The sequence below is a fragment of the Pieris napi genome, chromosome 11, assembly GCF_905475465.1.
Source record: "Pieris napi chromosome 11, ilPieNapi1.2, whole genome shotgun sequence".
Classification (NCBI taxonomy): Eukaryota; Metazoa; Arthropoda; class Insecta; order Lepidoptera; family Pieridae; genus Pieris; species Pieris napi.
This window is the reverse complement of record NC_062244.1, coordinates 7,101,200-7,114,794: the sequence shown is the minus strand read 5'-3', so window position 1 is coordinate 7,114,794 and position 13,595 is coordinate 7,101,200. Positions and strand designations below refer to the sequence as shown.

The following is a 13,595-nucleotide window of genomic DNA, read 5'->3' as shown; positions in this document are numbered from 1 at the left end:
GGTAGTCCATTTCCCACCGCTCGCCCCGGACGCGGCGCGGCGCCGCTGGCTAGGCGGTTCGCATGGCAGTCGTGATTCTTTTGTGTCCACTTCCATAACGATTTTCTCGGGAGATTAGCTGCAGTGGTTTCCCGTTGCCTTCTGCACCAGTTCTTTTAGGGGTTATTTGAACCCCAAGGCCGCTGTAGCCTCTTCTGACCTCTGGTCAGGTATGTGGTTATACCGCCACTGCTCGGTCGCCATTGCCTCGTCTGTTATCTAGCAGGGGGACCACGGTATAGGAATACCGCCGCGGATGATGTGTTGTCCGCGCGTGCAGGTGAGGTTGACAGTTGGGGCCGGAAAGATGTTAAATCCGTTCTCCCCCATTACCCCCCACATTGTGTTGTGATGACATTATGTTTGTATTATTTTGTATTGTTTTAATTTATGTGTAAATTAGCCATCGGTTTAGTTAACTTAAATTTAACTAAAATAAAACTTATAATGTAATTACAAAGTGGGATTTCGATGTTGCGCGTTTAGTTAAATATGTAAATTCTATAGATTATTCTAAGTAACTGAAACTAAACGGTGACCCACGATCTCTATTACGCCGTGTATGCACAATTTGACACCACGTAACCACTAGTAAGTATAACTAGGGCTTTACTTGACAATTGTGTAAATGCTCTTGAATTTTTTTTTAAACTGTAGCAGAAGTAAAAGATTATATAAACCACTTGTGTTGGTGTTAGGGTACTGCTAAGTTAAAGGTAGCTACGAGTATACAGACAATTTTTGCTTTCAGAAAGTACAATATGGTGATGTCGGATTGATGATTAAGATTATGGAATAATAATAATCAACCATAATCCAGTAAATACTACGTTAAGTCCTCCAAACTTCTAGCTTAGTAAAACAACCAATAAAGGAAGACCGTAAATAAATAGCCGGTCCAATATCTTCGTTATAAAGTTTGAATATGTTGTGAATATGTTTGGGCGCTGAGACTCAAAACATCAGTCATTGTCGGATCTCGGGTGTTGATTGATTACCTCTACACGACCCGGTTTTGCACCAGTGCAGTATTATGTGAAGGCTGTTTCCACGTAGTAAAATAAACTAGGTTTTAGGTAATTAAATGCTAATTAATGCGGTAATTTAAGTAAAACACTAGTGGCTAATGCACGTTTTCAAATCGGAGATTACGCGTCCATTACCCGGCAAATTAAGTTGTGTAAGCAATTAGTACTGGCTCATACACAGAAGAAATGCATCGTTAGGAAACCGTCTTAAATCCGTCGGCGTGGGTAAGGTAAAGACGGCATTACTTTAATAGCTGTATATTAAAATTTCGAAAAAGATCTTCAAAGAAATGGGCGTACCAATTCATAAAAGACCGGCAACGCACTTGCAAGCCACCTGGCAATTTGAGTGTCCATGGACGATGTTATAAAAAAAAATTTGCCTGTCTTTATAAAGATTTATTATAGTTATTTTTAAATTTGAATCTGTAAAATTAGTATGGAAATAAAGTTAACCTTGCTGCTTAAACATTTTAGTTTATAATTAGCGGTCTTAATCAAAATGGCATTAAACAGAAACTTCCGAATGCTACCCCAATACATAGTTAATCAGTCCTCGATCTACATCTTTACGAGAATCATATAAATATAATTATCGTAAAAGGTTATCTGGCTACTTTGGATACTTTTTAAAGTTAAGGAATGTTAACTTAGCACCTTAAATGCTTTGAGATCTCAATTGGTAGCACGGAGTTTTAGTTTTAATACTGTTTTGCTAAGTTGAAGTCATTTGAGTATCTAATGTAATAAATAAAATTCTCGTGTCACAATGTTCGTTCCCATACTCCTCCGAAACGGCTTGACCGATTCTTATGAATGTTTTATGCATATTCAGTAAGTCTGAGAATTGGCTACTATATATCTTTCAAACCCCTAAATGATAAGGGGTGTCCAACCAAATTTTTTTGTTTTATTTTTAATAATAAAAAAAAGCTGCAACCATTACACCATGTTCCACATGACATCATAAGTAATTAATAATAATAATATAAATTAAAAACAAAGACTTGTCCTCTATCAGCAGGAGGCATGGTGAAATAGGAGCACGCACTTACATTCTCGTGGGAACAACACGCAAACACATAGTCAAAATAATTAACATCACCGCATACACGAATTCAAGTACGACCAGTCACCACAAGTAGCACCCGTTCACGAGTATGACGCATGGCCAGCCATCGGCCCCCTCGCCATATTTTAGGAAGAGAGACAACCCGACGCATGGACGCCAATTATTTATTTATTTTTATAATTAGGATAGTCGAAAGACTTACAAAACTACATTCTTTGGATTTATCTAAATGAAATCTAAATCTAATTACTATTTATAAAATGTAGAAATCGAGAAAATGTTTTGGAACAATAATGTTATTTTAATTCGATTATTAAGACTTTGACTTTAATTGTGATAGTAGTAAGAAAATAAATAAAAAGGTTTAAATACTATTACGTTTGTAAAACCATTATTTTATTTACCTGCTTCTGTAATAATGATAGTGAAAGTCTGAGAATATTACCTTTTACGACTTGTTATATTTTATTGTGTTTATATTGAAGTTGAAATAAATTTTCCATATAAAAATAGACAAAGGTGCTTCCGTTCATTTGTAAACAATTCAATATTTATCAAAGAAAATGGAAAGCCATTAAAATTCAACAGGGAATTACATCATTGTCTATTTTAAAACGTTGAAACGTTAATATATTTTATAAAAAAACTATTAATCGAGATAAGAATGGAAGTGTAGACATATAAGCGACACAAGCGTTTTTAAAACATAGAAGATACAAAAATAAAATCTAGATAATGCAAAAAAAAATATCGAAATCGTACTTCCCATTACAATCTGTTTTCTACATAGTTGAAAATGTCAAAGTAAAAAAAACTACTTTTGATGACAAACATTTATAATTCAATTACTTTTGACAAATCTTTGTTCTTTATAAAACAGAATATTAAACAAGTTCGTTTATCATCATCAAAATAAAGCTTTACAAAATATATTTAATAAACAATTTCATAAATTTATTTCCCTTTGAAAATGAATCAATCATAATAAAAAAGAGTGAAAACTCAATTCTCTCGGGTTGGTTTGTCAATTTAACGAGAAAACTTGAAATTTAGGGAAGGTGAAGTTTACCAAGAAATAATTTGGAACTAAAGTTACGCAAATATACCTGAATGTTCGTTTCTTGATTTAATAAAAAAATAATCAGTGGCGCTATAACCTTTTTAGGTCTGGGCCTCAGATTTCTGTATCTGTTTCATGATCATTTGTCAACTAATAGGCAAGTAGGTGATCGGCCTTCTGTGCCTGACACACGCCGTAGACTTTTTGCCCAAAACTTTTTATTTGGTTATATGGATTATTTATAAAGTGTTGGAACTCATAAAATGAACAAGAAGCTATTGTATATAATATATAGTTTAAGGTTTTTGTTAAGAGTTTTTATAGAAAACTGCTTATGTAATGTAAAGGAATACTATTATGCATATTTTTAGTGTAAAGTTAATTAAATATAAACCTTTGAACGTCACAAACCGACTAGTTATGCTGTATTGATATTATTCGTAAGTACATTTGTATGGTTACTAAAAACAATGGTTTTATTACTATGTAAAGTGATTTTTGTATGATAGAGGGGCAAACGAGCCAACGGAACAGCCATAAAAGGCCGCTACCGCAGTTAGTGGGTGCGTTGCTGGTCTGTTATGGAGGATTATACTTTTTTTGGATGCCCAATGCACATTAACCAGAGGGCGTAGTAGCGTTGCCAATATTGATAATGTATTAATTATACAATTGTAAATAATATTAATTAAACTTGTGGGTGAAACCTTACTTACATAAGACAAGACCCTTAATTCCCGTACATAGCATACCACATCAAAGATTAATTCTCATAATTCCTTAGCACAATTCACACAACATTCTATGAATTCCGTCGCATAATATTGTTTAAGTCTTGGAGTTCAATTTGTCCGAATACATAAATTGGTAGATTTTACAGTTTTTCGTTATTAGTTTTATTTTGTGTTTAGTTTCATAACCTGTGCATAACGTTTTGAAACTGCTCACAGCACAGCCTTGCGATTCTGTAACTCACTTTTCGAACTCACACAGCGATTTTCGCATCGCATTCGCATCGCATGAAAAGGTGGGAGCTTGTAGTTTATTGTTTATCAGAATGCCAAATCATAAAATGACTGCTTCACGACAGATTTGAGAGCGACCGCCGATGCGAAAACCGCTGTGTGAGTTCGAAAAGTGAGTTACAGAATCGCAGGGCTGTTATAATATGCTCTGTCTCTGTCTCCCACATTACCCTCAAGTTTGAGGAATCCTTGAAACGTGAGGTAGCAGTCGATCCATAGATAAATCGTCAGATCTTTGGTGACGTCACTCCGAGAAGCTTGTAATCCGCCCTGAAGATTTTTGAGCTATTGGAAGGAGTAGGTAAGTATACACTGTTAAGAGATGTAGTTTCATACAAATATATATTATTTTATAAAGTTGGTTTATATAATGTATGTCCGTACTATTTGTAGACATTACGCAATGTTGGCAATTCTAATAAAGGTTTTAAAAGTCCAAAAAGGACAAGTCCAGAGGACAGGTCCAAAGTTCGAGTTCCGGCGCGACATAAATTGTTTCCGATTCAGTTCAGCACAGAAACCTGACCTATAGAAAGCTATTTTTCGTTTTAGTACTGTAAGATATTTGGGTCTTACTTATAATTGCTACTATACTACACTTACACTATGGCTGAAAACCACGAATATCATCCAGTTGTAAAGATAATATCATAAATCAGCGTTTATTTACGTATATGCCCCGACTGGTTTCCAGTATTTTGTATTACAGATAATTTTCTAATTTAATAATTTTTAATTTTAAATGTGGAAACTAATGTTTCCCTATAAAACCTATACAACTTTTAATTACTTTTCTGGAATAAAGGTATCAAGATCAGTTATAAAAATACCAGATTATTTTAATAGTAATAATAAACTATATTTAAGTTTATGTCTTGCTTCCTATTCCAATAATTATTTTCATTATTACAAACCTATCAAAGATTTTAATAAGAAAGATACCATGTTTCCACTCCTCTAGTAATTGAATTTCCGACGTTCTCAAAGACACTGTAGCAATTACTTTTATTACCTACGAAGTCTCAAGTAAGCCGTGTGGAGCGGAAAATTAGCTCGCTCGCTTTTTAATTTCTTAGTTGCTTTTAAACTTGTGATCTTTAAGCTTACGGCTTAGACCTAGGTATCAAAGATTCACTAATAAGAAATAGATGATAAGGATTTTAAGACGTGATAATAATGGATCCTGTCTCTTTCTCATTTGTGCTACAGTTTCATAAAAAGGATTTAGTACTAATATACATAACAATAACTATATTATAACACTAGCAGACTCGGCCAAGCGTTGCTGTGGCTAAGATTTTTGTTATATTACATAGTAGTAAACTATTCAAGAGAAACGGCAGGAGAACACCAATCCACCATGCTTTTTTGGTGGTTATGCCATTAAATTGTAGCTTATGTGAAACGTTGGTATTTATTTTGATAGGGATCAATACCTAGGTACGAATAAAGAGCCTTTTCTAGCGGTGGTAATTTAATTAAAAAAAATTAATAAAAGGACACTTATTGTGACGTAACTATAAAAGATAGAGACATGCTGTCGCGACATTTTTTATAGATAGTGATGTGTCCTGAAAAATTGAAATACATAATAGTTTTCGCACGCGATTGAAGGAAGTTTTTTGTTTATTTTTTTACACCTTGGTTTATTATTCAAGTTATAGTAAGCATCCCTAATTTTTTTGAAAATGAAACATAGCCTATGTCACTCGGGAATAGTGTAGCTTGCTAACGGTGAAAGAATTTTTGAAATCGGTCGAGACTGATTATCGTATGATATTCAGCAAAAGCTCTAGCAAGACAAAGAATGAATCGGCTGTACAGCTCCAGATTATGTACTAATGGTTTTAGTGTCTTTCTGTATCAGTAACGAATCTTAGTATATCTTTTGATACACATATTCCATTGTAAGGATAAATAAAAAAACAATTTACTATAATTATTTATTGCTAGAAATTATATCTAAATTAGTATATCACGGTTCATTTGTTCAGGGTGCGTCATCTCCTCGTAAAGGGAGATATTGGTTGCGTCTATTGTAGTAAGCTCTACGGTGATAAATAGGCTCACCCAAAGATCTTGATTGAGCCTGCTGTTGTGGTTGAGTCGGTGTTTCATGTCCTACTGGTATTGGAGTTACAGCATACCCCGCAGCTACCAAACCAGCAAATTCTTCGGGAGTATATGCTTTGTTGTTCTTTGGAGGAGGTAGCTGTGGCCTTTGCTCATCCTGATGCCCCTGTTGGAAATGAACCTGCTCTGAACTTGAAGCTTGTTCAAATCTGTGCGGTTGCTCTCTTAACTGCTCGGGCTTGGGCTGTTCATATCTTATCACTGGTCTGATTGTCTTCTTAGGAGCAATATTCTTGCTTACATAAATTGCCGAGAGGGGAGTTTTCGTTCCTTCGATAACACGAGGTTGTTCCTTAGAGGTAACCTCGTACCTTCGTCCTTCGTTCGGTCTATAAACTGATCGGTAGTAATATTGTTCAGGTTGTACTGGTCGCTGGATTGAAAGGCTTTCTTGGAGGGACTGTTCTACATTGGGATGACCTTTTTCTGGTTCTGGAAAGCGTTTCAGATATGCAATAGGTCTGTCGTTTAATACACGTGGTTGTTCTTGTCTAAATCTTGGAGTATCGAGGATTCTAAATTGTTTTGGTGTGTTTTCCTGTTGGTACTGTGGGGAGCGGTATGGGTTAAGATTTTGGAGGTTTGGAGCTGGAACTACTTTAAGGCCTTGGGTTTCCGGTCGTTCGTACGATGGTTGCTGAACGGCTTGCTGAGCCTGCAGAGCTTGAGGTTGTAAAGTCACATAGCGGAGAGTCTGTGGGACACGTTGTTGAGGATGGTATTGCTGTTGAAGAGGTTGCTGTTGCTGTACGTTTGTTGTTTCAATCAGGTACTGTTGAGGCGCTATTGTTGGTTGGGGAGCGACGTGGATTTTAGGGCGAAGCTTTGTAGCCTTTTTGCTTGGTTTCGTAATGTATTGTTCGATCTAAAACAAAAGTAACCGAGTTAATATAATTTCTAAAAGATTAACTTCCAGATAAAATTAATATGAATGCGAATAGAAATTACATTTTAATTGTTTACAAACACAACTTGTGTAATTATGAACTGAATCTGCTGAATAAAAAAATATTGGTCTTCATGGTTATCTTTATCAATTTATTTTTACCTGTTGGTATTGAGGAGCTGGAGTCTGGACCGGTGGCGCCTGTGTCTGATAAGCCTGGGATCGAATGGGATGACCCAGAAGAGCCAAGAGATCCTGTCCATACGCCTCAGCTGAATTGGAACCCGTGTCACTCACAGATAGAGCAACACCTACAGATGCTTCTCCACCGTTGGTTGAATAGTTTGGTCTGGCAATCACTGCGTGTGATGGTGGCACCACCTGTTGTAGCTGCTGAAATGTGATATTTTTGTAAAAATCAGATTTCTGAACAAAAGAACTACAATATATTGTATAAAGAAGCGTAGCCGTGGTTTGTGTATTATTCGTAACATAATATAGAACTATCAATATTATTAAGAAGAAGCATAGCAGAGTATAAGAAAATTAGACAAGCAAAGAATCATAGACATAAGAGCTGGAACAGGTGTGACAGACTAGGATAGACCAATAAAATGGAGATGGACGGGTCATATGCTATGGAGCTCCCATAAAAATGGAGTAAAATATTGACGAAACGGTTCCCTAGAGACGAAAAACGCAAAAGATGGGAGAATGAACTCAAACTAACAGCAGGCTACAACATCAACTTACAACAACAGTGGCAAAGGATAGAGAACAGTGGAAAGGGTTAGAGGAGGCCTTTGCCAAGAGGCACACTGACCTCCGAGATATACTGTAGTGAAAATATATTAAAGAATCACAGAGTTTCGGAAAATAAAGGCTATATTTATTATATTATTATAGCATTAACCAAATAATTACTAATAAATAGGACGACATACCTGCCGCTGTGTTTGAGGGTCGACGTAGTAAAACTGCTGCAGACTCTGCTTCTGATCTTGTTGTGGAACGTACAGTTGCTGCAGGTGCTGGCTAGTTGTAGGGGCTTTTCTCTCTGGTTGGAGGTCAATGAGTTCCTGGGCGTTGAGTGAGATTACTTGTCCTGGGCGATATCGTTCATCTCTGTTAGGAGAGTTAAAAACAATTAATACAAATGACGATCTAATAAGTTCAAAAGTCACACGTGTAGTTAATTTTTTAAAATTATATTATTAGTAATTTTCTAATAATATAAACTTCTCTTGTTGAACATGATATTTAATATAAATCATAAATCAAGTAGATTAAAATTTGATACATCAAGACAAAATATTCCTATAATTGATTTAAGAAATTTCATTGTGAAATATCCCGTTCAGGCATCTTTTTCAGTCAAATTTACAAAGAAATAAAAAATAAAAAAAACATATAAGGTTAATAACCTCAATCAAGTAAGCATTTAACTGATGTTTTATTCTTTTCTTTTCCTCTCTAAATTGCCAATAAACATTTGAATCAACGCAGAAGGCACCCGACCGAGCCAATTACCCTTTCAGCAGGTGTTGGTGATTTGAAAAGCTTTAAGATACGAATTCAATCTAATATGAAATGTCGTGTTTAATGCTATTAATATGAATATATATAATAACATTAAATTGTGTAGTTATTGACCGGTTTATTTTTCAGTTGTTTTTTTTATGTTTTACGCTCAGTAGGTACGTCTCTTACCTTAAAGCTTTGTCTTCCTCCTGAGGTTCTTCTACAGGCGCGACTGGTTCCTGTAATTGTTTTCACTTTTAGTTAAATAATTCAAAAGTCTGTTTGAAAAGCGGTAAAAAGTTTCCAAGATTAATTATTAATTATCTATGTAATATATAAAATTCTCGTGTCGCGGTGTTTGTAGTTAAACACCTCCGAATCGGCTTGACCGATTCTCATGTATTTTTTTGTGCATATTGATTATGTATGAGAATCGGACAACATCTATTTTTCATCCCCCTAAATGTTAAGGGTAGTCCACCCCTAATTTTTTATTTATTTATAGATATATTGTTTTTTTATGATAAGGCATTAAAAAATACATACAATAATTAATACATACAAGAAATAATTTTCACCCCTCTACAATCAACCCCTATTTTTATTATAAATGATATACATGGCAAAACGACGTTTGCCGGGTCAGCTAGTTATTAATATAAATAATATTAATTAATTTGTACTTTTATAAATCTACAATTAGGAATGCACCATATTTTCGATTAGTTATGTCCAGATAATCTAAACCTGGAAGTAATGTACTAACAATCGTGGTTAATTGTCAAATTGCCCATGTGACAACATACTGTGTTGTAATAACATGAGCAACAGAGAAAGTGTAGGAAATGCCGCTGAACTCAACACGACATACACAATTGTTTATATTGCTGTAGAAAAATACATTATACGAGGAAGCTTCATGTACAATTACAGTACTATATTATATATTTATTATAATACAAGCTTACACTATTTACAACAATTATTTATTTTTAATTTACAATTATATTAAATTTTTGATCTTCATAGAAACTGTCCAGTGTCCCTTAAATATATTTCGTTTACCCATCAGGCATAGTAACACATACGGCGAGATTACAATCAAGACTTGAATCCCGTATATAAAAACCCAATAGATTATTGAAGTACGGAAATCATTCTTCGCGCTAAGTTTTGACTATGAATCTCAGGGTGAATGACCCCAGAAGGTTAGCTGTTCCAACCCTGGATTAGGTTAAACGCTTTGAATAATGCAAGAGAGCAAATACTAATAACTGAATCGTAAATTACCCTGTTTAATATGTGTACCTAATTCAATTTTGCATAGTCTCAATAAATGATAATGTAGATGGCCTTAATGACTATAATTTTAAATTTGCCGTATTAGTACCGATTTGCTTTCTAATAATGTTTTAATAAACATACAATGTTATGAAAACTTCTTTGCTTTTACAAAGAACTTCTTTTTTCTTCAACGCTGGTAGTCAGAGTTGTTCATATGAGTGAAGAACCTGATGCTTCAATAAATCGGAGTTGCGTCGTTGTTTATTTATTGATCAACTTACAGATATTACTTATAACTTAACTAATCTTGATGACATACATTATATGAATAATATAGAATATATTTTATCTCTAATATATAAAGTTCTCGTGTCACAATATTCGTTCCCATACTCCTCCGAAATGGCTCGACCGATTCTTATGAAATTTTTTATGCATATTCAGTAAGTATGAGAATCGGACTACATCTATTTTTCATCCCCCTAAATGTTAAGGGTGGTCCAACGCCTAAATTTTAATTTTAATTTTTTTTGTAGATCGTTATTTTTATTGAACTAAAAAAATGTTTCCTAAAAATAATATACATGGCAAAACGTCGTTTGCCGGGTCAGCTAGTAAGTATCATAAAAATTGGTTATTTTATTGATAATTTAATGAAAGCCTGTTTAAGACCGTAAGGTGTGTATAGCCGTCATTCATTGAAAAAAAAAATAACAATGACATACACGTATATCATAATCGTAGATGGAAGAAAAATGTATGCGATCTACGTTTATTTTATTTATTTCCAATACTAAGTACTTAATAGTTATACAACCGAACTTATAACTTTTCTCTCAAACATTTATGATAGTTGTAAATTGCAAATATAAATGCACAAACTTGTATATTTGAAAGGTTTTGTTTGTTGAGCCATAAAAGAGAAATATAATTTGTGATTTTAATGATCCGTAAAATCGTCTTTGTATATCATTCAAAGTTAAGAGTTATATCTTGTTTTGTATCTTTTTGTAACATTCACATAAAGACAGACGTAAACATGGCCTGGGTGATGCTTATATAACTTCAGGTTACAAATTATTTATTCTAGAGGTGTTTAAATATATTTGCTGATCGTTAACATTGTATAATGGAAAATTGTATGCATAAAAACATAAATACATAAAAAAACGACGGGTTGCACTCTGGGAGTGCCGGCAGAAGTGAAAACTTGAATATAAACGTTGTGCATTTTTGATTTTTTGGAATGGTTAGGGAATAATTTTGCACGAATTGCTTTAAAATACAATATTTTAAATTTTTATTTGCTGTAGAATACAATATTTATTTATTGCGATATCGTACACAAACATGACCATTTATATTACATTAAATACGCCGCGCCAGCTGCCTACTCTCCATCCGTCTTACTAATTTGTCCTGACGCGAGTTTAAAATTTTTACCTATTCCAAAAAAAGTGTACTACGCCGCTAAAGAAGTTTTTACTTCAAAACTTCAATTTATTTTCAGATATTTTAATAACATATTCTGGACCCACCTTTGCCAGTCTAATCGCTGTATGATTTATTTTACTGAGAGCTCTAACGTCGAACTTTCATAGAATATTTAGCAAGAAAATACTTCTGACAACATTTTAAAAGCGCTTTTTTATCTCTTAGAAGAGTAGCGGCCTTATTATAAAATGTGGACTATTTTTTTGTTTAGACAGGTTTGTTAACATGGTTACGGTTATCTATGAAAATAATGGTTACCATGATTACATTTGTAGTCGTACGTTTATAATAATACTCCGAGTGAGTAAGCTCTCGAAATTGTACTTTTGTAAACAGAGAAGTCATTTGAATGTGTATTGTTGTGTTACTGTTAATTATTTGCTGCTGGCTGTGCAAAGACAATTGAGATTGTACACAGAGCTTGCTAAAGAGATAATAAGCTTGTTCTGTCATACTTTTTAAGTAATTACAGGTAATTATTACGAAATAAGAGGACATTTCATGCTGGTGTCTCAAACAACGTAACATTGGCAAATAAACAGTTACTTCGTGCCGTTCTAATGTCGATGTTGAAATTCGGTATCAAATTAGTTGAGAAATTCTAGGTATTCCTCGTTAGAAAACGTCATTAAACCAGCGAATTCAAATATGGAACGATGTGTCCATCTGTCAAATGTCAATCAATTTTAAATTACTCCTTTTGTGTTCTTTTTTTGAATGTTTTAACTTATAATGTTAAGTTAGGGGCCTCGTAGCCTAGCGGTCTTATTAAGTGGCAGCTAGTTGAGGGGTACCGGGTTCGATTCCCGGTTCGAAGGCAAGTTTTAATTTAAATTTGTTCTCGGCCTTTGGGAGGGTTGTGCGGTACCGGGCGAGTGCCTAAACCGTACATGTAGGACACGGTCGAAGTTCTAAGGCAAGCACGAATTATAAAAAATCTTATACTTGACGCTGGCTAATGCACCAACCGTGCCAGAGCCATAAAAAATAAAATAAAATGTTAAGTTAGAGTCTTAATCCGTCTTGAGAAAGGCTTTTTCAATGGTCTTCCATGAGTGGTAATAAGAGTAGGTGGCACCTACCTGGTTTAAGAATCATGTTTCAAACGGTTTGAATGGATTGACTATACATAGTAGGTACTATAAGTGTTTATTGTATTAATTCAATTTTTTTTTTATTTTGTTAAAAACTCTAAAAATTAAATATTTAAGACTACATTTTTAAAATGCCTATTAGGCATATTTGAAGAGTTAAGTAATATATTTAAAAAAATATAATCAATGCAACAGGTGTTATCTTAGTAACACATGAAGCCAAAGGTGCTGTTTACAAAAAAATATTTTTTAATACTTAGAGTTTCTAATGAAGTTATGACCCTTTCTTAAAGTTGGTTATTATGTATGATAATATAAAAATGACGGTTTCCTGAACAGTGCATTGTCTATTTGTTCCGCTAATCACGTTATATGCAACGAATACATAATATGAGGTAATTGCACTATTTGCGATAATAAATTCGTTCAGGTAACGTGTGAAGTAATTAACTGAAAAAGATTAACTTCCCTGTATTAATTGCAAAACATATAAATTGCCTGCTTTCTTTCAAGTGAGCCAAGAACTGTTTTTATGTATCTTAAATCGTAACCAAACCTTGACGCTCATAACTTTAATATAATACAAGATTATGATTTTATAATACATTGAAATCGGGTCAGTATAGTGCTAAAATCGGATCGTTCTTGTTTTTGTTTAATGAGACAATCATTGGGACTGATATTGTAGCTGGTTAGTAGCAAATGCTTTGTGGCACATATAAGTCAAAAAGTGGGAATATAAAGTGATGATGAAAATGAGAATTTTATCAGTAAATTCATATATTATTTTCAAACATTGATTTAAAAAAAAATACATATATCGTAAATCATAATATTCATGTAACATGGCACACATATGATAGTATTGTCATAGTCTTGATCATCTACTGCAGTTATACAGTAATAAGCAAAAAGTAAAGTAATCTTATAATGACATTTACGATATCTGGATGGAATGT

General features: G+C 33.9%; 1 protein-coding gene across 2 annotated transcripts in view; it reads right to left on the bottom strand.

Moving 5' to 3' along the window:
- Positions 1-6,153: 6,153 nt before the first annotated feature.
- Positions 6,154-13,595, bottom strand: part of LOC125054046 — a 35,880-nt gene continuing 28,438 nt past the window's right edge. The window contains exons 3-6 of one of the 2 annotated variants that reach the window (XM_047655713.1): positions 8,954-9,003; positions 8,188-8,368; positions 7,406-7,636; positions 6,154-7,222 (exon numbers count right to left, since the gene is read on the bottom strand). In XM_047655713.1, coding sequence (XP_047511669.1) covers positions 6,215-7,222; positions 7,406-7,636; positions 8,188-8,368; positions 8,954-9,003 — 1,470 coding nt within the window. In that variant the 3' untranslated portion in view covers positions 6,154-6,214. The remainder of the gene's footprint in view (positions 7,223-7,405; positions 7,637-8,187; positions 8,369-8,953; positions 9,004-13,595) is intronic. The other variant, XM_047655714.1, reaches the window with a different exon arrangement.